This window comes from Xyrauchen texanus, chromosome 34 (genome assembly GCF_025860055.1).
Source record: "Xyrauchen texanus isolate HMW12.3.18 chromosome 34, RBS_HiC_50CHRs, whole genome shotgun sequence".
Lineage (NCBI taxonomy): Eukaryota > Metazoa > Chordata > Actinopteri > Cypriniformes > Catostomidae > Xyrauchen > Xyrauchen texanus.
The window spans coordinates 22,156,982-22,184,004 of record NC_068309.1 but is presented as its reverse complement, the minus strand read 5'-3'; the positions used below and the strand labels follow the sequence as shown (position 1 = coordinate 22,184,004).

At 37.4% G+C, this 27,023-nt stretch overlaps 1 protein-coding gene across 1 annotated transcript in view; it reads right to left on the bottom strand.

Moving 5' to 3' along the window:
- Positions 1 to 7,317: 7,317 nt before the first annotated feature.
- LOC127627450 (pyruvate carboxylase, mitochondrial-like) overlaps positions 7,318 to 27,023 on the bottom strand; it is a 165,741-nt gene continuing 146,035 nt past the window's right edge. The window contains exons 18-21 of the mRNA XM_052103834.1: positions 15,724 to 15,903; positions 11,848 to 12,096; positions 11,542 to 11,682; positions 7,318 to 9,711 (exon numbers count right to left, since the gene is read on the bottom strand). Of these exons, the coding sequence (XP_051959794.1) occupies positions 9,460 to 9,711; positions 11,542 to 11,682; positions 11,848 to 12,096; positions 15,724 to 15,903 (822 nt within the window). The 3' untranslated portion in view covers positions 7,318 to 9,459. The remainder of the gene's footprint in view (positions 9,712 to 11,541; positions 11,683 to 11,847; positions 12,097 to 15,723; positions 15,904 to 27,023) is intronic.

Here is a 27,023-nt window from a genome sequence, read left to right as displayed (position 1 = left end):
GTCTCTGAAAGCAAAATTTTTCAGCTTTTGGATGAACCCTTTGATTCTCAATGTAAAAATGCACAATAAATATAGGATTTCTAAGGGAAACAATGCTGGGAAACAATGCTGTAAAGTACACATTAGTATACAATGTGTTTAGCAGCTTGCCATTTTGCGATATATCGCTCAAATTCTCAGATGCAGTTTTGTTGGTGTTTATCCCAAAGACAAACATCTCTGTGATCGGCATCATGTTGTTTTGTCACATGATTCCATACGTCCAAAGTTTAACCCTTTAGTGTCAGCACAGAGTGTCCTGAACTGAGATCAGACTGTTTAATGAATTTAAATTATGCGTTGAGTATAGCTAAGCCAAAATACAATGTCCATGCATGAGGTAGCCTTCCATAAGCTTCTTACAATAAGTTGCTGGAATTTTATCCCATTTCTCCAGACAGAACTGGTGTAACTGAGTCAAGTTCGTAGGTCTCGTTGCTCGCACACGTTTTTTCAGTTCTGCACACACATTTTCTATCGGATAGAGGTCAGGGCTTTGTGATGGCCAATCAATACCTTGACTTTGTTGTCCTTAAGCCATTTTGCCACAACTTTGGAGGTATGCTTGGGGTCATTGTCCATTTGGACGACCCATTTGTGACCAAGCTTTAACTTCCTGGCTGATGTCTTGAGATGTTGCTTTAATATTTCCACAAAGTTTTCCATTGTCATCTATTTTGTGAAGTGCACTAGTCCCTCCTGCAGCAAAGCACCCCCACAACATGATGCTGCCACCCCTATGCTTCATGGTTGGGATGGTGTTCTTCAGCTTGCAAACCTCATCCTTTTTCCTCCAAACATAACGATGGTCATTATGGCCAAACAGTTACATTTTTGAACATTTCTTCAAAAAGATCTTTGTCCCCATGTGCACTTGCAAGCTGTAGTCTGGCTTTTTTATGGCAGTTTTGGAGCAGTGGCTTCTTCCTTGCTGAGCAGCCTTTCAGTTTATGTTGTTTTAAATGAACTTTGCTGTTGTTCGGGGATTGATTTGCACTTTTCGCTCCAAGCTACGTTCATCTCTAGGAGACAGAATGCGTCTCCTTCCTGAGCAGTATGATGGCTGTGTGGTCCCATGTTGTTTATACTTGCAAACTATTGTTTGTACAGATGAACGTGGTACCTTCAGGTGTTTGGGAATTGCTCCCAAGGATGAACCAGACATGTGGAGGTCCACAACTTTTTTTCTGATGTATTGGCTGATTTCTTTAGATTTTTCCATAATGTCAAGCAAAGAGGCACTGAGTTTGAAGGTAGGCCTTAAGATACATACCCAGGTACACATCTAGTTCAGTACACCTCCTATCAAACGCTAATTGTCTAAAGGCTTGACATAATTTTCTGGAATTTTCCAAGCTGCTTAAAGGCACAGTTAACTTAGTGTATGTAAACTTCTGACCCACTGGAATTGTGATATAGTCAATTAAAGTGAAACAATCTGTCTATAAACAACTGTTGGAAAAATGACTGGTGTCATGCACAAAGTTGATGTCCTAAACAACTTGCCAAAACTATAGTTTGCTAATATTCCATTTCTGGAGTGGTTAAAAAAATTAGTTTTAATGACTTCAACCTAAGTGTATGTAAACTTCTGACTTCAACTGTATGTGCCTATACATAAATTGACTTAACAAAATATTCACAGTGTAACATATGTTTTTGCTCATGTATCCAAAGGTATCACCCAATAAAAATAGATTTATCATCCTGTCATGAAATGCTCCTAAAGGCTCTTGAACTAATCTATAATGGCAAACACAAGGAAATGGCGAGCAATCATACACCTCTTTTTACAGAATCTCTGGCGATAACTCCCACTTGTCTCCTCAATGTCCCACGTGAGCTAGCATTAACGTGCAAGGTGTGACCTTTTCCATTCACAGTCCCATTATACTCTCATCATGCTGAGTGCTGCTCTTTCATACAAGCAGAATACTCACTAGGAAAATTAAGCAAATGGCAGCATATTCAAGCCACACAAATGAGGCCAATTAGGCATTTGCACTCGCATTCACTGGAGGCAGTTTCTCTCTTCCTCCTGCCTCAACTCTACAGGGTATCAATGCGCCCACAGACTAATCCAACGAGAAGGCAGTCAGCTTATGTCTTGCAGCAGGCCCTACGGCCCACGGATCAAATGAAAACCAGAATAGTGCTAGTCAAGCACATAATGATGGCAAGGCACAGCTCCAGATGAAGGCAAGATGTGGACTGGGGTATTAGGCAAGGAAGAGCTATGCTAAGAGTCGAGACCTGCTCTCAAACAGCTTGTTCAACTCCCAGCAGTATATGAGCTGCCTGCATACCAGTGTGAGGATGGATGAGTAAACACTGCTGCCAGCTGCCCCCGACCATGAGAAGAAACAAACTGAATCTCACTCCAACACACACACAAACGCTTCCATAATCACCTTCCTCTCAGCTGTGACACACAGGCACACGCCAGTGACTCAGAGAGAGCACAGATAAGGGACAGACAGATAGACGGCGAGAACATTTCATGTAGCTGCAAGGCGGTGTCAAATCTTCAGGAGGACAGGTGGAAGTGAAGGGTTTATTGCAAGGTAAGTAGCCATTATATCATGTTGAATTTAAAGACTTCCCAGAAAGCCAGGCAGGCCAGGGTAGGCCAAATAAAAGTATTTAAGGACTAGGTTTTATTAATTGTATCTTTTCTTTATAGACTCATTAATTGAAGCTAGATAGAAGTGTAGGATGTCCCAAAGGTGAAGCATAGAGAGACTGATAATCGGTTTGAATGATGTGATTACTCACACTTTGCCTCTTAAATCTTAATTGTGTAACTTTTTCAATTTGAAATATTTTACTGTATCCTAGATTAAAGGGATAGTTCACCCAAAAATTTTAATTCTCTCATCATTTACTCATCCCATCTCAGATGTGGATGACTTTCTTTTTACTGCAGAACACAAAAATTTCTAGAAAAATATCTCAGCTCTGTTGGTCCTTACAATGCAAGTGAATGGTGACCAAAACTCTGAAGCTCCAAAAATCACATAAAGGCAGCATAAAAGTAATCCATAAGACTCCAAAGGTTTAATCAATGTATTCTGAAGTGATCCAGTTGGTTTTGCGTGAGAGCAATACAAAATGTAACTAATTGTTCACTGTACATCTTGCCATTGCAGTCTCTAAGCACGATCATGATTTCAAGATCGAATACACTTCCTAATGCATGATGCATTTGCAGAGCGCTAGATGGCGCTAGGAAGTGTAATTGAGCTTGAATTCATGATTGGCAAGACTGCTAATATCAAGATGTACAGTGGAAAAGGAGTAACATTTTGGTCTGTTCTCATATGGAGTAATATGGATACTTTTATGCTGCCTTTATGTGATTTTTAGAGCTTCAAAAGGTCTGGTCACCATTCACTTGCATTGTATAGAAATACAGAGCTGTGTACAAAAAGTCTGGGATGGCAAGGGTGAATTTTTAATTTTGTGTGAACTATCCCTTTAATATGCAGAGACAACAATAAGTAAACCATTTCAAGGTTGATTTCCTTAAAAACACTGTTTCATTATAAAAATATTACTTTGAATGTCCCAACTATATGACACAACAGCACTGACTTAACCAATAGCTAAAGTTTAGAGCGGTTTGTTCGATCTACTGAGACAGGCAGATAATTCAAAAAATCTGTTAGAAAACAATGCTAATTTTTGCAAATCCATTCGGTGCTGATATTAGTTCAGAAATTACACACTTCTGTGTTGGGTGAAATCTAATTGCAAAGTTCAGTAAATAATTATTTTAATGTAATTACTTTTTTAGTACAGAAAGTAGTTTAGCACATTGCATGTCAAATTATTGTATTATTACAGTTACAGACTTTCATTTAATTAAATTACTTTTTATAACTTGGCTTTCAAATATTTCCAAAATAAAAATATAATGTATATTTAAATATACATTTTATACACCTGTTTTGCATTTTGTGACAGCAGAAGGGTGTGTGCCTCTAACCAGTCAGTGAACATATATAGTTATTAGTTTGAATTCACCGAGTGGAAAAACAAGCTTTTCTGTGAAGTGTTATGGAAGTATTTAGTAATGTGATTACATTTCAATGAAGTAATCCATAAAGTCAATTACTTATCTGCAATTTCAGAATAGTAATTAGTAATTTGTAGTTAATTACTTTTTTGAATGGCATAACACCACTGTGCTTTCAACAGGAAATTACAATGTTCACAGGTAAATTAACCTAAAATTAAACTTTTTTTATTATAATTTTTTTATGCAATATTAGCCTCGTAAAAATAGTTCACCTTCAGAAGTTACTGATGAATGAATTTGTTATTGTGCAAAAAAAGTTAAACAGAAATTACGAATCCGCCTGTATATCCGTTATCGGACCATTCATCATGAAAGTCTGTATTGGTCGTAAAACACAATGTTGGTCGATCTCTTCTTATAAGGGAGAAAAGGCCAGAATTACAAGGCGCTCGTGAATATACGAGTCAGTGACACTGGGGAATTAGAGACTAGCAGCAGGGCCACACTGTGAATATCAATATCTAATTCATCAATGTTTCTACAGCCATGTGCCAACAAGGGTTTCATACTTTCCTTGAATACACGATAACCCTCTTAAAGACAGTTCTAACCGCCGGAAGGATTGTGGAATAATCTGGCGGCCTTCAGAGTGATAAAAGACTGGAAAAGAGACAGAAGCAAACAGGATTGTAGAAACAGTCAAGTCGAGAGAGTGTGAAGGAACGAGAGAGAGAAAAAAGGATAAAAGCAGGAGACAGCGATGAAAATAGGATAGTGTGATCGACTGGCACAGGCGAGGAACGCTGATTTGAACATCTGCTGATAAAACTGCGAAAGTAACAGACTAACTGAGATGACAAGAACTAAACTCTCTGATCTTGAAGAGGAGTACAAATGCTAGTTAATCTAATAACGATGTCATCCGCTGCATTTCTACTAGGACATATGCCACATTTATACATCACACCTACAGTGGGGTCACTTTATCCAAGACTTAATTGTGAAATGCGGCTCTAAAATTAGAAGAGTTTATTTCATATTTCTGAGTCATTCTTCCACCAATTAAACGCCTCCATTATCACCATGTTTACGAGATGAATCAAACATGGCACTGACCAACACAAAACAACCCTAGAGCTTCACCCACAGAGTCTCACTTATCAATCCATCATCCTTACAAATAAACTTACCCCACACTTCCTGCCAGAAAAGAATGAGCATATGGATGCACATAGGAGCTCCATCCATCACTTCTACAATAGCCCACAATCTTATACCCCATTTAGCCAAAAGCACATCAGTGTGGACCCATCAGTCAGCAGTGTCGTTGGCAGGCAGACAATTCCTAATCAGAAGACTGTAAAAATCTAATACATTTAATTACTTGCATGATGGATATTATTCGATCAGTCCTATTATACCTGCGTACATATTCCAGTCACAAATTCACAGTGTTAATTTGCAGCGGTTGAGAGATTTGCAAGCAGAAGATGATCAATAAGACCCATGTACTGTCTGTATGGTAAGCCGAATTGACTTTTAATCATGTGCAGGACATGAATGATAAATATCAACAATCACATTTTTACTATAAAAGGCTATTTCTTGATATCAAGTTGATATACGTTTTAACTTGTATATTGTTTAATTAAAAAAATACAATACAATACAAGGTTCAATACAAGTTAAGATCAATCAACAGCATTTCTGGAATAATATTGATTACCACAAAAACACATTTTGACTCATCCCTCCCTTTTTTATATTTTATTTATTTATTTATTTGTACAAAATCTGGGTTACAGAGGCACTTACAATGAAAGTGAATGGGGGCCAATACATTAACATTTAAATACTATTTTCAAAAATATAGCCAAGATATAAACAATATGCTAACATGATTGAAGTGTGATAAAATTACTTACTAACCTTTTCAGTGTAAAGTTATAGCCAATTTTCCAACTTTGTTGCCATGACAGTAATGTCAACAACCAATTAAACGATTGTGAAAATGCCAATTTAAACAACTTTACAGCTCAAATAATACAAGAGTTGTAAAAGTGCTTTTATAAAATGATAAACTTCACATTTCTGCCTTTAAACCCTCCAAAAATTGCCACCATTCACTTCCATTTTAAGGCCACTGTTACTTCCATTTTTGCTTTTTTTAAAGGATGCAATGAAATGATCTTTTTTTAATACTCAACATTATGCCACAAATGCTGTCGATTGAGTTTAACTTGTATTGAACACGGAATATTCCTTTAAAAACACAATTACAGATATCTATAATTTTATAATAGTTGAAATTCCAATTACTCATATCAGCAATTCAATTCTTACTAGTAAAAAATATAATTTTTACATCAACAATAACATTATTACTAGTGCAAATATCAACAACTGCATTACATATAGTAAATATGCTAATTATTTTATATCTGTTATTTGGTTTTCACTAGTGGCAATGTTAATTTCAGATACCTGGAAATTGAATTCAGATATAAATAAACTGGACAGTAATTAAAGATGTCTTAAAAGGCTTTCTTATTAGTTACAACAGGCAATCTAGAATGGTTACATTATGGGGGCAGTGGCGAGTTGTGCGTGGATGCTGCAGAGAATTGCGTAGGCCTCCACACGCGCTATGTCTCCGCGGTAACGCGCTCAACAAGCCACGTGATAAGATGCACGGATTGAACACCTCAGACGGAGGCAACTGAGATTTGTCCTCCACCAAAAAAAAAATACAAAAAGTATGCGTATTTCCACAAGTCGTGATGTAATTTTTTATATCAAGAATGAAAGTTTTACTAGTGCAAAATGTAATTACTGATATAAAAATATTACTTTCACTAGTAGTACTTCCGTTCTTGATATTTTCCTGATAAGCATTTTACCTAGTGAAAATAAAATTGTTGATAACTCAAATGTATATTCTGCATGTCATTAAATGTTGAAAGGGCTTGTGATACCCATGTTTATTTAAAGAATGTGATGTCATTCACATGTGAGATCACAGCAATTAATTAGCCCCATTAGAATCTCTGCTCTTGAGCACATACAGACTCACAACATTTATAGTTATTTTTAATTTGTACATCTAATATTCCCCTCCATATTAACTCAAATGCCCTCATTGAATCAGCTTGAGAACATGATTAATAACATTTGCGTCGCCAAGTGTTTAATTGTTGATTTATATGCACAAAAGCCCTAATGCGTGACATCACAAATGACAGAGGCAGACAGTCTGTTATGCTCCTTTTATTTATATATTTATTCACCCCCCCAACATTTTTCTATGATAAAAGAACATAAGGTTATGGTGAATTAGTATTTGCATATGTTATAATTTTCATTATCAAAGCAGATGGAAAGAGATGAACTTCACAGAAAAAACACATTCAAAAGGAAAGATAATAAATGCTATTGAAAGGCATCATATCCAACATGTCATACAGATTAGTTCCAGTTCTCCTCAAAACATTCCCGATTTCAAATATCGTTATTTAATCTAACAAAGCAGAACTATTTTACCCTGTAAATTTCAACAGTTTGAATTAACATTGTGCCAAAGGGGAGAGCAAAATCTACAGACAAGTACCTGTGCATCAAATACATACAATACTCAATGCTATATTAAGACCGTGGATGACCCATTTAACAATAACTTTGATATAATACTGCATTGTTGTATTGGCTGCATTAACAAAACCAGGCTTGAACCACTTCTCGGCACAAAAACACTTACAGAACAGCAGTGAGGTTTCCCTGGACAAGCCAAAAGGTATGATTGTGCCGTCTCAGCTGATATCATTGATGGGTTCTCCAGAGCTTTTCAGACTCACCCACTAGTGACCCACACACAGATATTGGAAGCATATAAAGTAAAAAAAAAAATAATAAATACTTCCTCTCCCTGCACTGCACCCTACAAATGTTTTGTGCCTGTCATGATTAAGTTTAGTCTCTGTTCTTGCTACTCATGTAAACAGATGTACTTGCTGTCAGGTTGCATCAAACACAGAAGAACAAACTTGCAAATGATGGTGGTGAATATGATATGGTCTGTGCTTACTAGATCCATTCACAGGTAATAAGAGGTTGAGGAGCTTTTTCTAAACACCTTTAGCTCCATGTCAGTATCCAGTTGAAGGAAAAACATCACATTTATGGGCATGTGTTCATGTATAATCATATACACAGCTTTACTCTTCCAATTGGGATGTTATAATAAATGATGAGTGAATATCCAAATTTTAAGCTATTGGTCCTTAGTGAAGAATTGGTCTACTCAAAAGTCGAGAAGTTACCCAATGGACTTATTTTGTCACAACAACATCTTGTAGATTTCAGGCTGAGTGCTTTCAATTACTTAGGCTATTGAGTCAAACCTCTCATTATCAATTACAAATGATATCACGTCAAATGAAACGTCCCTGCGGTCAGTGATGTGTTAAACAAGGCGAAAAAGAGAAAGCTGTAGAATACAGATATTTGTGCCACTATAGCAGCCAAGAGGCATCTGCTGCTTAGGGGAACGTAACAGGACAATGACATTACCAAAATGTACATTAATGGAGGAATTGAAACAACGAGCATGAGACGAGCCCTGGGAAAATTCCGTCATGGAGTTTATAAGTGCTCTTGAACAGAGTCATCGATCCTCATTGGCCTCTATGGAGCTCACTTCAGCCCGAACCACTTGGGTCACAACTCCACCTTTGGATGAGATGCACTCAAGTCTAAGACTCCGGAGACTAAATCTATTTTTTTGCCCCAACAAAGTAAACAAGGCCATTGGTCAAAACATTGGATATATACTGTATGACAATGCAGCTTGTCTTAAAAAATTAAATTTTGTATATATTTCAAGTAAGCTACTCTGTGTTAAGATTCAATGGAATATCTGTATGCAATTGGTGCTCTAGTAAAGGAGGCACTGTGCATTAAATCTGATAATATTTTAAGATAATTTGTGAGTTTAGTTATTTCTGGTAAACTAATTTGTAGAGCTTTGAGTTTACGTAAATGATTATGACCAATCATACTAGTGCAAGATTAACATGACTATGAATACATCTAATTTAGACTCATTTTGTCATTACTTTATTGCTTGTTCTATTTTCAGAGCAACTCTTTCAGTTGTAAACTACATTTATTAATACGAATTAAACATTGATAAACACTAACAAATAAGCACATATGACACTAAAGTCAGCAAATTCAAGCATGAAAACACATTTTCAGATATAGACAGATTGACATTGAAAAGGTGTCTGTCTCCTTATATAACTGTGTTTTGTGTGTGTTTGTGTGTGTGTGTGAGAGTGTGTTCAGCCTGGTAGGGATTGACAGAGGTGATGTGTCATTCCCACTCTTGGCCTTCAAGATATCTACTCATTGATCTCCAGAATAAGATCATCTCCTTCCAGTGTGCGGTCGGTTGTCACGTACACCTTGGCTATGGTGCCAGAGAGTGGAGAGTTAACCACCGTTTCCATCTTCATGGCACTGAGGACGCAGAGTGGCTGTCCTTTCTCCACCTGCTGGCCCTTTTTCACCTTAACCTCCACCACTTTACCAGGCATAGGAGCTCCAATCTGCCCACGAACATCCTTCAGGGCTTTAGGGTGAAAATGCATCTCCTAGAAACCCAAGAAAATGAATTGAGGTTAATATAATGATCTGGGATTTAAGTGATGATCAGATTTTTGTCCTGCCTGTTTACATTTACTTAAGACATATCCGAAATTAAGATTATAATTGAAAATAAATTAAGTAATTTTTCAAGTCCTTAAACAGCTCTGAATGTTTGAGAGTAAATAATTACTTTAATTTTGGTCTGTTTATCATACAAATGGATTGTACGCCTTCAAAAGTCTTGAAGCACAAGCCACATGGACTACTTTTATGACAATTTTGCCTCTTTTGATAAAATTAATTATTATGTACTGTCATTGCATTGACTTCAGCCAACTGAATCAGAAAAAGCTTTATTGCCAAATAAGTTTTTTATGCATACAAGGAATTTGTTTTGGTGTTGTAGGTGCATTCACACAATCTCTAAATATATGAAACAAGAATTAAAATATAAGCAATATAAATATAAATATAAATATGTCCATGCAGTATCAATTAAAAGTATAAAATAAAAAAGAGCAGAGTAGTGCAGTGGAATGTAGAGCCAGAGGTGGAGTGTGGAGCGTGACAGGGTGGGTACCTGGCCTTGTTGATACAGGACAGGACATTTGTTAAACTATATAATTTGTGTTCTTGTGCAGAAGAAAGTAACAGGGGTTTGGAAAGACATGAAAGTGAGTAAAAGACCCACTAGACTGTCAGTCAGCACTGCCTGGGGTTGTTGGAACTTTTTAGTAGTAGTCTCAACAAGCATTTAAATTGAACACCTCTGCAAAAAAATATTTTACATGTCCTTATTCTTAGAAATATCGACAAAACATCACAAGAATGCAAATAATTATTCAAAAGGAGAAGATGACTTCCTCCAGGATTCACACCTAGAAATTTCTATGTATTCATTAACCTTACCTGAGTGCCAATTGATGCTTTCAGACCAGAGCTAGCCTTTCACATACCTCTGACCACATTTACACGCTCATCACTGATAAATGTATTTATTGCAGCTAAGTCTTAATTCCAAAAACTTTAAAAGCTCCATAGAGTGTACATCTATTCAGTACATCTTACCATTTATTACTCTAAATTAATTTGAACATTTTATGAAACAGCTCTCATTACGCCCATCACATTGATAAAATATGTGCGCAAAAACCTTTTCTTAAAATACTGCAAAACTTGAATTACTTCGAGAGAGACTTCTGGTGCTTTCACCGTTTGCATGTTGATTTATACTTTTTTGTAAAAAAAAAAAAAAAAATGTGTTCTTGCCATTTCACAAATAAGCACATATGACACCAAAGATCTAAAAAACAAGCTCAAAAATACAAAACACATGTACAGATTCAGATTCTCAAAACAGATTCTCAAAAATAAGCTCAACTGTCCATCCTCTTATTTGTAATTTGTACTTCCATTGAAAGATGTTTGCTTCCATATGTAACTGTGCTAATTATAGTGCTTGCAATTTCACAACTGCTTGACATCTTGTAGCTCAAGATTAACTTTGTTTAGACGTGCACAGATAAAAAAAAAAAAACAATATTCAAATTGAAATTGGTAAATACGGTATAAGTGACTGTGTTCTTGTTTTAAAAAAGCTAGAATAGCGTAAGGGGCCCTTCAGACATAGCGCGTTATTGCACTACAAAAGCAAGACACAGCACAACAAAGGTGTCTGAAGAAGTTCATTTAAACTTGACACAGCATCGAAAAAAAAATGTAAAAAAAACCTTTGGGGAATGTGCAAGTTCTACTTCCTCGAAACATATTCAAAACACATTTTAAACCATTAGAAAAATATAAATAAAAGAATATTAAGAAAATAAGGAACACACCTTCATGGCCACAGTGTCCTTGACAAGGACAGATCTCAGCTGACCATTGAGTTCGAAGAACACCTCTCTCTGGCCGGCTTTATTCAGGTCTCCAAGAGCCAGAGCCTTGATGTGGAGTATCTTACCTCTCTCCAACTCCACCTGAGAAAGACGAAAATAGTTTTGATGGTAGGAATGTGGAGATGATATTCACAATCATGGATGACAGGAAGATTAATGGCATGCTAACAGCAAATAAAATTTGAAGCAACTTCTGTTTAATAAATCAAATAGTTTTAACTATTCAAAAAAGCAACACTCTCTTACCTCAAATTCTTCAGCTATCTTAGGTCCATCCAGGAAAAGTCTGGTGTTGAGACAGTCCACCGGCCCAAAGGATTTAGTGAACTCTTTGAACTCCTGGAACACTTTGGGGTACATGGCTGCTGACATCACATCCTCTGGGGTGATTTCATCACCGTGTGTCTCTCGTAGTTGCTTCTCTAAGGCCTGGAAATCCAGCAAGGGAAGGGAGGCTCCAGGACGTCCCTCCACACGAGGAAGAGACTTCAAAACCTGAGCCACAAATAAGTTATGAGAACTCCAGACAACGTCGTAAGGTAACCTAATAGACATTAATCATATATTCCCTGAAATATCACTGCTACACTGTTCAAGCTGCACTGCACATAAATTTATGAAATAAAGCATTTGTCCCTGAGCTCCAAACTGAATTTGAGAAAATTTATAACTGATAATTAGCTGAAGCAGGATTAATCTCCGCTTATTGGTTCAATTAGACAAATTTCAGAAACTAAACAGAAGAATTGAGATCCTCAATTAACAGAGACTAGCAAAGAAAGTAATTTTAGATTAGATGTACAGTGTCCCAAAAAGTTATTTGAATACTTTTGGACACTTAAGTCACATATAAATGTACACTCACTGAACACTTTATTAGTTACACCTACACCTACTTAGACAATCATGTGATTATCTAATCTGCCACACGTGTGGCAGCAGTATGATGCATAAAATCATGCAGATATGGGTCAGGAGCTTCAGTTACTGTTTATATCAACCACCAGAATGGGGAAAAAATTAGCAAGTTGGTGCCAGACGGGCTGGTTTGAGTATTTCTGTAGCTGCTGATCTCCTGGGATTTTCACAAACAACAGTCACTAGAGTTTACTCAGAATGCTGCCAAAACCAAAAAACATCCAATGAGTGGCAGTTCTGTGGACGAAAACAACTTGTTGATGAGAAGTCAAAGGAGAATGGCCAGATTGGTTTTAGCTGTCAAAGGGTATGGTAGGGTTGCTCCGATCTCAACAATTTGGCTTCGGTGTGATACCAGCCCTGGTACCTTGGTATTGATACTAAGTCGATACTTGGTCAAATTATGCCTTACTGTTTTCATTTTTCTGGATTCCATGTTAAATGTAATATAATGTTATGATCAAATTGTGCTTAATCAAATACATACTGTACAGCTTTAATCAAATAATACTATACAAATACAGTATCTCAAAAGTGAGTACACCCCTCACATTTTTTATTATATCTTTTCACGTGACAACAATGAAGAAATGACACTTTGCTACAATGTAAAGAAGTGAGTGTACAGCTTGTATAACAGTGTAAATTTGCCGTCCCCTCAAAATAACTCAACACACAGCCGTTAATGTCTAAACCGCTGGCAACAAAAGTGAGTACACCCCTAAGTGAAAATGTCCAAAATGGGCCCAATTAGCCATTTTCCCTCCCTGGTGTCATGTGACTCATTAGTGTTACAAGGTCTCAGGTGTGAATGGGGAGCAGGTGTTAAATTTGGTGTCATCGCCCTCACACTCCCTCAAACTGGTCACTGGAAGTTCAACATGGCACCTCATGGCAAAGAACTATTTGAGGATCTGAAAAAAGAATTGTTGCTCTACATAAAGATGGCCTAGGCTATAAGAAGATTGCCAAGACCCTGACAATGAGCTACAGCATGGTAGCAAAGACCATACAGTGGTTTCACAGGACACGTTCCACTCAGAATAGGCCTCGCTATGGTCGACCAAAGAAGTTGAGTGCACATGCTCAGCGTCATATTCAGAGGTTGTCTTTGGGAAATAAACGTATGAGTGCTGCCAGCATTGCTGCAGAGGTTGAAGGGGTGGGGGTCAGCCTGTCTGTGCTAAGGGGCGGCTGTGGCTCAGTTGGTACAGCGGGTCAGCCGCCAATCGCAGGGTTGGTGGTTCGATTCCTGGCCCACACAACTCCACATGCCAAAGTGTCCTTGGGCAAGACACTGAACCCCAAGTTGCTCCCAATGGCAGCTCTGCCACCATTGGTGTATGAGTGTGTGTGAATGGGTGATTGGGAAACAGTGTAAAGCGCTTTGGTAACCTCTAAGGTTAAAAAAAGCGCTATATAAGTGCACTGATATTGACACTGTCGCGATATTGGCTACATGCACCTTTAAGGTGGAGGGGGACAGCCTCCCCTCCAGCCTGTCGCAGGAATGAGAGCACTGACTGAACTGTGCCTCTCTGCGGGTATTCAGATCAGGAAGAACACCAATTCGTGAACAAGCAGTAGGAGCTTCGGGTCAGCTGAAGTGGCTTTCTCTCGTGAGGAAAGTGGTGACCGCAAGGTTACCATGGCTATGTTCTCACACTGAGAACATGAAACATTCATAAAACGCTGCCTACATTTGATCGCAGCCCAGGCACGCGAGGCAGCTCTTATGAGCATCAGAAGTGGAGTGAAATCGACCGTATCCAGGAACTACACACAGTCGGAAAGACATCTTTAAAAAGGACGTTCAACGCCTGCTGTATATTGCTCTTTAATGAGTGAAACTCAAACTCTTTTAGAGAATAAAACTCTTTTGGAGGGGAAAACACTCTTAGGCACTGAAAGCGCTGTCGAAGCGCCCAGGGGCATGTAAGGCACAGCGTGCAGAGAGAGAAGAACGCCAGCTGGAAATGCGCCATAGGATCCAACAACAGTGCTTCTTGCCAGTAGAGGTGAGTGGAACAGTGGTGAACTCAGCTTGCTGTTGCACAACCGCTCGGCTCCGAAGAAACAATCTGACTGACAGACACATGCCGCTTCCCTTTATACCCGTATGTTCGGGGGCGGGACATGCAAATTCTGTCTGCCAATATCACATTGGCCTTTTCTCAAGATCAGAGGTACGCAAGGCTCCCAAGGAAGACCCCTTGTGTCACTTCATTCGACACAACGTTGAGGGAGTGACAGAAGGGGAACTGGCTTTGCACAGTAAATGATGAACTTCAAGATGATACATTGTTTAAATCGTATTATAAGAAAGATAGTCTAAATGTGATGTAAGTGACGTGAATTGACATTTTTCTTACACTTTATAAGTATGTACTTATTAATATTAGCTAACTAGATTCCTTAACATGAACTAACAATGAACAATGCTTTTGCAGCACTTATTTATTATCTGGATAATTTTTATTTTAACATGTACTAGAAAGACTAAATTTAACATGTACTAAAAGACTAAATCTTTTACATTAAAAGTTGTATATGTTAACATTTTATAAGCATTAAGAACTAACGTGAACAAACAATAAACAATTGTAAATTTACAAATTAACATAAGATAATAAATGCTGCAAAAGATTAGTTTATCGTTAGTTATCAAAATATCTAATAACTAATTTTAATTAATAGCAATTAACTAATGTTAACAAATAAAAGCTGATCATAAAGTGATACCCAAACTTCTAAAGAAAACATCTTTTGTAACTTTTCTTCCTTCACCTCAGTGGAAAATTAAGGATCATGGTAGGATGACTTAACTGCTTGTGGCGACACATCTGTGGAATATTCCTTGCCATATGCAATAAAAATGGAAATATAATACACAAAGTGTCTTGTTTTACCACCAATATACAGAAAAAATAAATACAAATGGAATAATCAAACTGTCAAAAAAAAAGAAAGTTTGCCAATCAATTTTCTTAATTCACCTGCCATTGGCAGCTGTGACACGAAGTCTATTTGTACGTGTACTGACTCTGTACTGGGCCTTCTCTACTTTTCTCTCTTTGAGATCAAATACTGCATTGAATACATTTAGCCTAGGTGAACAACTACACAGCAGTTATTCATTTGTCTTGGCTAATTAGTTTTCTCCCAGCATCATGGAAGATGCTCTGTGCAGGATAGGGGTCGTACCTTTGACCTGAAAGGTTCCGGGAAGCCTCCGTGGGGGATGCCGATGTGCCCTTGCAGGAACTCAACCACGGAGAGGGGGAATGAGAGCTCATCTGCTCTCTCCTCCACCTCTGCCCGACTCAGTGAGTTCTGCACCATGAACTGTGCCAGATCGCCCACAATCTTAGAGGAGGGTGTAACCTGAAGGGAGGGGATGAGAGGAGAGATAAGAGAGAAAGGAAAGACATGCATGCTTAGAGTTCCATCAATACATCTCAGCTCTTCGTCAGGCTTACACACCCTCAGGCTGCCTGGCCAATATGAACCTAGAAGAGAGGAGATGCAGTACATTGCAAAAATCTTTTTCTTACCCTTAGTATTTTTGTCCGGTTTTCAGTAAAAATATCTGAACATCTTATAAGAACTGGTGTATTCATTATGGTCTTAAGCCTCTAAGTCATCAACATGATACATTTGCTGAAAAACATGTTTTATGCATACACCACATGCCTTTTGCCTCCTGAAGAAATATCCATGCAGGTCTTGTCAAATCAATTCCAAAATAGCTGTGTCAGTGTTTTAATGCATGTTTTTTGCTGGAAAATCTTTGCCGATTTTGATAACGTAATGACAAGATTCACTTTTACATCGTTTCTGATATTCCAAAATTATTATTTACTGAACTGAAACAACTTATGCTCACTCAATATTTTGCACATTATTTTATAGAAAAATCATAATGTTATTTGAGGTATATCTACACATCTGTCTGTGCACCCTTACTTTCTGACTGTTGAAACTGACCTGTCCTTAAAACATCCTCTGAAATTATAATTCAGCTATCTCAGCTGCTCTTGAGGAGCACGTCCCCATCAAGACAAAGCTAGTGCCCTCTTGTCGCTCATCGCCTTGGTTTACTCCTGAACTGCAGGCAATGAAGAGAGTGGGTTGTCGTCTTGAACGGCTTTTTAGAAAAACAGGCCTCACTGTTCATTCATTATCTCTTACAGAACATCAGTTGAAGTACAGAGCAGCACTCAACACTTCACATTCAATGTAATTTTCCTCTATCCAACAAGCAAGTTGTAGACCTAGAGCCCTCTTTGCTATGGTGAACAAGCTAATTCACCCACAGGCTTAGGACTCACACAGCTCAGATGAACTTGAAAACATTCACATCAACCATTTCTGAAGATCCTCTGCACTAATGTCTGTCTGAACACCCTTGTCAACCCTTTCTCCACCTTCACTCTCACTAGCTCATCATCAGTCAGTGATTTAATCTGACATACCAACTCATCATCCTGTCAGTTGGACCCTTCCCCAACCTCCTTTCTTAAACACAGTAGTCAGTCATTTCGGCACAATTTCGCATATGATAAACACATCTCTTGCATCTGCCATTGTTCCAACTGATCTTAAAATTGCTGCTGCCATTGTTCTAACTGATCTTAAATTGCCGCTGTTACACCAGTCCTTAAAAGTCCCAACTTAGATCCATCTTCCCACTGCAACTATCATCCTATTTCTAACCTGACTTTTACATCTAAAGTTCTGTAAAAAGTTGTAGCTCCCAGTTACAATCATATCTTGCTGCTAATAATCTCTATGACCCTTTCCAATCTGGTTTTCGCCTACTCCACAGCACTGAAACTGCTCTCTTGAAGTTTATTACTGATATCCTCCTCTCTGTGGACTCTAACACTGTATGCCACAAAACACTCCTTTCCCGACTTTTTGATATTGGTATTACTGGCACCGCTCCATCCTGGTTTTCTTCCTACCTCACTAACAGAAAATATTTAATCTCTTAAGAAAAACAAATCCCCTACTGCGCCTCTCACTTAGGGTATCCCCCAGGGTTCTGTACTAGGTCCACTATTTACATTCTCCCACTAGGTCAGCTCATCCGTCGTCATGGTTTCAGTTATCACTGCTATGCTGATGACACCCAGATTTATACATCTGCACGTTTTGATGAAACACATGCTATTAACTGCCTGTATCAACGATGTAAAAATTTGGTTAAACAGTAATTTCCTAAAATGTAATGCTGACAAAACTGAGATCATGATTTATTGGCCACAAACACTTATAAGAAATATTGACATGTGTGTCAATAATGATGGAAATCTGCCCAAACACTCTAAAACCATTAAGAATCTGGGAATCACTTGATTCATCTCTTACTTTTTAAGCCCACATTAGAACCATCAATAAACTGTTTTCTTCAATCTAGGCCACATTGCACGACTTCACCCCATTCTCATTTTGAAGGATGCAGAATCACCAGTTCATGCTTTCATATAATCACGTCTTCGACTCCAAATTGTCTGTCCATAGATTTCATATATCCACTTTTGGTTGGAGATCCTTCAGTGTAGTTGCACCTAAACTGTGGAACTCTCTACCTCAGCTTAAAACACATCCTTTCTCAGTGCATAATCGGTCTATTACTGATTGATGTTTTATTTCCCCTTTTTGTAATTGAGATTGTAATGTGTATTAATGTACTTTGTCCTGTTAAATATATATGGAGTGTAAAGTGTCCTTGAGCTTGTGGAAAGGCGCTATATAAATAAAAAGTATTATTATTATCATCATCATCTTATTTTAAGGATGTTTAGCTATTTAAAAAAAAACAGAAAAAGAATACAAGACAAACACAGAAGAAAACTATTTTCTGCAATATGAAAAACAGAAACATGGCATTGAGAGAGCAGAAAACATTCACAATAATCACCATCAAAAGGACAAAAGGAAGAAGAATGACAGAAAAAGAGACAGCTAGGCACTAATGAAATCTAGCATTAACATGTTGCTTGTTAAGCAGAGCAACGTTCAGTATCCGATATTGACAATAATAACTGAGAGGGGACTATGAGAGAGGTATGGGCACAGAAAGCCGGCTATCTTCGATTATTTAATTAAGCACAGGGAAATGAAAAGCAGCAAGCTGAGACCAAACGCTCACAGACGCCTTTGATTGGGGGAGATCAGACGGAGCCTCTGTGAAACACAACAGATAAGCTTTGCTTAAAGCTCTCAGTTGATCTGTCTCTGGGCTATACGAAAGACAGGGACAGGATTATTTTTCTCTCCCTCTTCAGCCCCCATTTTGCCAAGTTATTTTTATTCAATTTCATCTGGAGATTGAAACGGTTGCAATGGAGTGAGAGGGATGAGGTGGCGGCACAGGGAAAGAGAGAGAGCAATTAAATCTGTGATTCAGAGACCAGCTCTTGGGTCCACGCTGCTCATGATCTTGCTAGCGTGAGTGGATTTTGAGAGTTAGGGTGAGACCCTTCGGAGCGCAGTGGGTGATAATTAAGCTCTATTTATCCAGGGAGAGTGCAGCATATGAACGATTTAAACTGTGTCGTTCATGATCATGTGACATGAACAGCAGTTTAAATTTAATTGATGGAAAAAAAGAAAATTAAAAGACAGCACCCAATCACACATGAATCTAAAGCTTAATGTTTGAGATATATTGCTAATCACGAATTTCATGATTGGCTTCCAACTTGGAACGCAATGAATAAATTTAGAATGAACTGGAATAGCAAGAATTCTAAAAATGAAAAACTACATTTGAAAATATAATGAAAGAACAAAGTACTGTACGAAACTGTCTTTGGACATTTATATCACATATAAACGCATTCAAGTATTTGCATAAAAGTATTTGTCTTCATAAAAACAATTTCAGGCTTGTACTGTAGCAAGATTATTTGCAAATGAGTTACCACATTAAATAAAAGTTAAAAAGGCTAGCTTCGCTGCTTACCAGTTAACATTCACTGCAAACATTCGAGCATAACATTATCTAGCTGCTGCATGCACAAGAAACATGACCTGAGGTGCGTTCAATAGCAGTGGGGCTTGCGTTGCATTTCCAAAATATAACAGATCACGGTCAAAAACTCGGAGGCCCTGAACATAGCGCTTTCAACTGTTAATGATTAATTTCGGGCTGGTGGTGTTTGTATGTGGCAAAGGGAAAACAGCGGGACAAAATTGTTTTTTCGTGGGAACCCTGGATTAAGTGTGACTCACTATATGTGTACAAATATTTGGGGTATATGGTAATGTATACCCATCTACATTTGAAGTCAGAAGTTCACAAACATCTAACCAAATACATTTAAACTTAGTTTTTCACAATTCCTGACATCAATCATAGAAAACATTCCCTGTCTTAGGTCAGTTCGGATCACTACTTTATTTTAAGAATGTGAAATGTCAGAATAATAGTAGAGAGAATTATTTATTTCAGCTTTTATTTCTTTCATCACATTCTCAGTGGGTCAGAAGTTTACATACACCAGTCCCTCCTGCAGCAAAGCACCCCCACAACATGATGCTGCCACCCCAGGCTTCACGGTTGGGCAGCTTGCAAGCCTCACCCTTTTTCCTCCATACATATCAATGATCATAATGGCCAAACAGTTACATTTTTGTTTCATCAGACTAGAAGACATTTCTATAAAAATTAAGATCTTTGACCCCATGTGCACTTGCAAACTGTAGTCTGGATTTATTTATGGTGGTTTTGTAGCAGTGGCATCTTTCTTGCTGAGCAGTATTTCATGTCATTATAGGGCTTGTTTTACTGTGGATATAGATACTTGTCTACCTGTTCCCTACAGCATCTTCACATGGTCATTTGCTGTTATTCTGGGATTGATTTGCACTTTTAGCACCAAACTATGTTCATCTCTAGGAAACAGAATGAGTCTCCTTCCGGAGCGGTATGATGGCTGTGCGGTCCCATGGTGTTTATACTTGCGTCCTATTGTTTGTACAGATGAAAGTGGTACCTCCAGGCATTTTGAAATTGCTCCTAAGGATGAAACCAGAATTGTGGATGTCCACAATTTGTTTTCTGAGTTCTTGGCTGATTTCTTTAGATTTTCCCATGATGTCAAGCAAGGAGGCATGTTTGAAGGTATGCCTTAAAATCATTCTCAGGTACACTTGACTTATTTTCTGGAATTTTCAAAAGCTACTTAAAGGCACAGATAACAGTGTATTTAAACTTGTGACCCACTGGAATTGTGATAGTCTATTAAAAGTTAAATAATCTGTCTGTAAAATAAATTGTTGGAAAAATTACTCCTGTCATGCACAACGTAGATGTCCTAAAGAACTTGCCAAAACTATAGTTTGCTAATGTGAAATCGGTGAAGTGGTTAAAAATTATTTTTAATGACCAAAGTGTATATAAACTTCTGACTTCAACTGTACCTAATATCTAGTTGACTATTTGTGGTTGCAAATCACATTATAAATGGTCTCATTCTGATAACATTTTCCATAGCAGTTATTGTTCCAAAGTATTTTTGATTTAATTTTCTAATAAACACCTTTTACGTTTTAATTTATTTTTCCAAATAGATCAGCACTTATACCAAGCTATCATAAATAAAATGGAGATGATCTGAGATATTAATGCTTCAGTGGATATTATGATGTTAATTACATCTTAATAGATGTGAATTGATCATTCTCAGAGGACATTTTTAAATCTATTAAGTCTCTTTCGAGATGCCTTTTATTATTTGAGGAGTGTTTGAAGCAATTTAAATGGCAGAATCCAAACTTTCAATGCAACTAATTTCCAAAGAAAAACAGAGAAATTAAGCAGAATATTACAAAACTAGAAAATGAATAATTTTTTTTACAAGCTTGAAGATAATGCCCAGAGTTTTCAGAACTGTAAAGTGACTTAACATCTAGTGACTTAACATTTCTTTGGTCAATACATCATCCCAATACTTCCATTTGTGTTCTCATTGTTTTGATGAATTTCCTGTCATTCTAAAATATTGAAAATAGTATTAATAAAGTATAAGTACAGTAGATCATTATAAACATTTGACTAGTAGTGTAGTTAGAGCCAAATATTTTGCATTACGATGGAAAAATTGGTGCTACGCTTTTTCACTTTTCAATTGACCAAAATGTGCTTAATGCCAAATTAATATCATTAAGGCGGGAAATGGAATAGTGTGATGAAACCATGAGCATTTGTCAACATCAAGACGCGTGAAACAGAACATGCGAAGACGTCAACCTATTTAGCGGAAAGGTGTGGTATCTTTGGATTTTTATCAAGGATAGACTCAACACAGCATGATAAATTCATTACCTTGGTTTCTGAGAGACAAAAGAATTATACAAGTATTTTACCACCATTAAAACTAAAGGGCAGATCTGGATTTATAAGCAACTACACACTTTTAAAGGGTTTTTTCTAGTCTTGAATCACATCATGCACACCATCTTAATATATTCTGCTGTTTGTCATCATGTTTAATTTTCTTTAACCATGAGGGATTGAAAGAGAGAAACTGAGAAAATGAGATCTCGCTTCTGGGAGTACCATTTTTTATTGAAGCTCTCGTAACATACGCTTAAAAATCGCCAAGATGCATGTCACCATTTTCCCCTTGTAAACCTTAATAAGTTTTTTTCATCCCCACTGAGATGCAGGAGTGCGCTGACATGACGACTCTGTTTTTCTCTCAGGAGTATGTTTGGGCCTTAAGTGTGTGCATTACATGTATAATGTCTGTGTGTCCACAAGTGTGTGTGTGCGTGAGAAAGAGAGAGAGGGGCACGAGGGTGTTTCTTACAGATATTTCAGATAATATAGAAACTGTTGTATTGATCAAGTGTATCTAGCTTTGATACAGCTCAAGCCTTCATTGCGAATTTGAAAACTTCAAGTTAGAACTAGCGACGGAGTATGCGCTGCATTTTGGCATGGGGTAAAAAGGTTGTGTGTGCGTGCGAGCGTTAGTCAGCGTATGTGTGAGTGTGTGTGCAAGTATGTGTGAACGTGTGTGTATGAGCATGTGAAATAACAGGGGCGAAGAGGGAGTGTGAGGGCTCTTTTTAACAGAAATTGAAATAACTGCAGGATATTTTAGACATTTTGATGTTCTTAACCAATTTACTTTAACCAATGACTTTGTTTTCATTTGTTATTTTGTTGTGGTAGCCTGTAGGTCTCTTTGAAATAACTGAAATAATTCGGCGAAAAAATATGGAACCGTTATTCGGTCAAGACCTGGAACTAATTTATAGCTGTGTGTTTCCATGAAAAATAATTGCACACCTTAGAACGCCTGTCAATCAGGGGTGGAAAGAGTACTGAAAAATAATACTCAAGTAAAAGTAGTGTTACTTTTTTAAAATTTTTGTTTGAGTAGAGTAAAATTACCTGTCCTAAAAACTACTCAAGAGTAAAAGAGTGGCTCATTTAAAGGTACTCATGAGTAGTGAGGATTGAGTACCGAGTTGTGAAAGCTATGCCCCTTTATAATAAAAACAAAAATCTGCAATTTCAAAGCTGCAATTGAAAAATGTTGCACACATACCCTAATTTACATTCCTTTTCATGGCTGTTTGCCAGAAAGAATAAAAAAAAATATAGGTATTTTATAGGTGTTTGTGATTGACAAATTTTAAAATGCATAACATATCTATCATACTGTAAACACTTCCATGAATCTGATGATAATAAAAAATTAAAATTAAAAAAAAGGCGACATAACAGAAATTAAAAGATGAAAAGTTATTTTCAATATCAATGAATGAAACAATTACATTAAAATCAGCGTAGGGTCTAAATTTCCCTTGCCAACTGAGAGAGCTATTGTTGCGAATAAACATGTTCATGTTTCAAAACAATGCAAAAAAATAAAATAAAAAAAGAGCAGGATCACTTGGTTACTTAAAATTCTCTCATTATTTAGTCACTCTTATGCCATCCCGAGTGTGACTTACTTTCTTTGGCAGAACACAAATTAAGATTTTAAGAAGAATATCTCAGCTCTTTTGTTCCATAAGTGAATGGGTGCCAAAATTTTGAAGCTCCAAAAATCACATATATCGGCATAAAAGTAGCCTAATCCATGTGACTCCAGTGGTTAAATCTATGACTTCAGAAATTATACGATAGGTGAAGGTGAGAAACAGATAAACATTTAGGCCCATTTTTGCTAGAAATTCTCCTCCCTGCTCAGCCAATCTCCACTTTAACATTCACTGTCTACTTTTGTTTTTGGTGATTCACATTCTTCAAGCGTATTGCCTTCTACTGGGCAGGGTGAAGAAATTCTAGCAAAAATGGACTTTTGGCATCCATTCACTTGTATTGTATGGAGCTACAAAGTTGAAATATTCTTATAAAAATCTTAATTTGTGTTCTGACGTGTATCTCATATACATTTGTGATGGCATGAGGGTGAGTAAATGATGAGAAAATTTAATTTTTGTGTGAATTATTTCTTTAAGTAGCACATGAGGGTACACATTGTCCTCCATTTGAGATACAATGACCTGCATTGATTTAGTTCTTGTATATTTTAAGTCCTGCAATAGTTGTGTTCTCATTCTCATGCATGATTCCAGGTAATATATTATACAAATTAACACACATAAGGTGTGGGTATTATTTATATTTATTTATTTATTTATTTATTTATTTATTTATTTATATATATATATATATATATATAAAAACTAACATTATTGAAAAATATTATTATTAAAAATGTCACTGTTTTATTCTATTTCATTAATACTTCTACAGCTAGTCAAGTTATTCAGCCAAAAGTAGTGAGTGGTTTTCTCATTTCCTTGTTATTGTTGTTTGATTAATAGCCTTTATATGACATAGCCTACTAGACAGTGCTCAATTCGGTTACATGTACACTTCGAGTCCGACATTTTGATGCGAATATGCTTTTTGTCCCACTGTTTATGTTCACTTTAGATCAAACCTACTGTGTTTAGATCAATGCCTCACCAAGACATTTACATTTATGCATTTGGCAGACTTACAGTGCATTATTACAGAGACAATCCCCCCGGAGCAACCTGGAGTTAAGTGGCTTGCTCAAGGACACAATGGTGGTGGCTGTGGGGATCGAACCAGCGACCTTCTGATTACCAGTTATGTGCTTTAGCCCACTACTCCACCACCACTCACGAGACGGTGAGTGGTGGTGGTGGCAGACGGGCATTGGCGGAATTATAAAGTGTATTTGACCATTTAGGCACGAACCCACATTAGCGTGCAAACATTAGCCTCCTGTCAGTCAAACAACATGCAGCTACAGACGTCAGGAAATAAAAAGTAAATCTTTTATATTTTATCTAGATCAACCAATCAGTGGTTGTCTTGCTATCGCGATCGATGTAATGAACACCCCTTGTCTAGATGTAGAACAAAGGCTAAGTATAGGAAAATTACACAAGTTTATATTGATATCGCAGACATCTCTTCAGTTTTCTGATAAACATCGAGATTGTTTTATCGCCTAGCATTACTGATAACATTGCCTTAATCTCTCATATCAACCCAATAATCACATTGATAGTTAGTTAAATTACAGGCTACATTATAGACACAGAATCTAGTAATCAGAAATATGAAATTTACCTCTATATGTTTCTTCAAATTAGAGGCAGGATTAATGCTGATATCTGGCTTGAGCAAGTTAAACTCACATGACACAGTCAGGCAATTGGCCTTTTTCACTGCGAAAAGCCCATGTAGGTGCGACTGAGATGTTCAGGTGTAAACTGTGCTTAAGGCATCCTTCACATCCATAACAGTTGATGCCAATCTAAAGCTGCCATTCAAGTTTTTTACGTGTGATTTGATTTGACGGGAGTAACGAGACACTCCCTAGCCAATCATGTTGATAGATCAAAATAAAATCTGTACAGGGAGGTAGCAAACACAGACAGAGGGAAAATAGTGCATTAAAATTAGTTACAGCACATAAAATGTACAAGTATACAAATTTTAAACTAAAAGTACAATTCCTGGGAAAAACGACTTAATTACAGAAACGTGAGTATTTGTAATTCGTTACTTTACACCCCTGTCAGAATCAAGCATTCAACAGACCCGTGGTATAATAAACTATTTTTTTTGTGGCAGATGAGTAAAGCATTGAATAAACATTCCAAAAACTGGCTTTAGAAATCAAAATGTATTGTTTGTTTTATTTTTATGAAATAAAAGCTTTTCACTGCATGGTCTACGGTCCACAGAAATTCATTTTGCAATTGAGTATGTCAATCTGGTAGACAATGGACCATGCAAGCATCTGTTGGCATTATGTTTGTAATAGTGGTTACAGTGGTTTTTACACTGGTTTTCTGCATTAATTGGTCTTAAAATGTGATCTCATCTTCAAAGCCAAAAGTATAGACAAACACAATGTGCTTAATCTAACAACACACAAATAATTATAATTTTTCATGTCTTTAACACATCCCATGAATCATTCACATTGGAAAAAGTAACTGAACCCTTTGATTTAATAACTGGACAATCCTCCTTTGTTAGCAATAACCTCAGCCAATTGTTTCTGGAAGATATGGATTAAACCTGCACAATGTTCAGAAGGAATTATGACCATTCTTCCTCACAGAACTGCTTCAGCTCTGATGTCAACAGCCCTCTTGAGGTCATTCCACAGCATCTTCATTGGGTTAAAGTTTGGGCTCTGACTGGGCCACTACAAAAGGTGGATTTTCTTTTTTTGAAGCCATTCTCTAGTGGATTTATTTCAATGTTTATGGTCAATGTCCTACTGCATCACCCAACTTCTATGGAGCTTCAGCTGCCGCACAGCCACCCTGACATTATCCTGTAGGATATCTTGATGAACTTGGGAATAAATTTTTCCCTCAATTATGGCAAGCGGTCCAGGCCCCGAAGCAGCCCCAAATTACGATGCTCCTTCCACTGTACTTCACTGCTGGTATGATGTTTTCATGTTGGTATGCGGTGCCCTTTTTATGCCTTACGTAGTGCTGCGTGTTCTTCCCAAACAATTCAACCATAGTTTCATCAGTCCACAAAACATTTTCCCAGTAGCGTTGTGGAGTGTCAAAGTGATCATGCATGCAGCAATGTTTTTGTTGGAAATCATCAGCTTCCTATGTGATGTTCTGCCATGGACACCATGCCTGCTTAATGTTTTCTGTATAGTAGACTCATGAACAGAGACGTTAACCAGATCCAGTGATTCCTTCAAATCTTTAGCTGTCACTCTAGGGTTCTTTTTTACCTCGTTGACCATTCTGTGGTGTGCCCGGAGTCATCTTGGCTGGATGGCCACTTCTACGGAGAATCTAAGCTCTTCAACATAATTTTGTAACCCTTTTTAGCTTTATGCAAAGCAACCATGCTTGATCATAGGTCTATTGAGATCTCTTTTTTTGCCAGGCATGGTCCATGTCAGCAGATGCTTCTTGAGAATAGCAAACTCAAAATGTTTGAGGGCTTT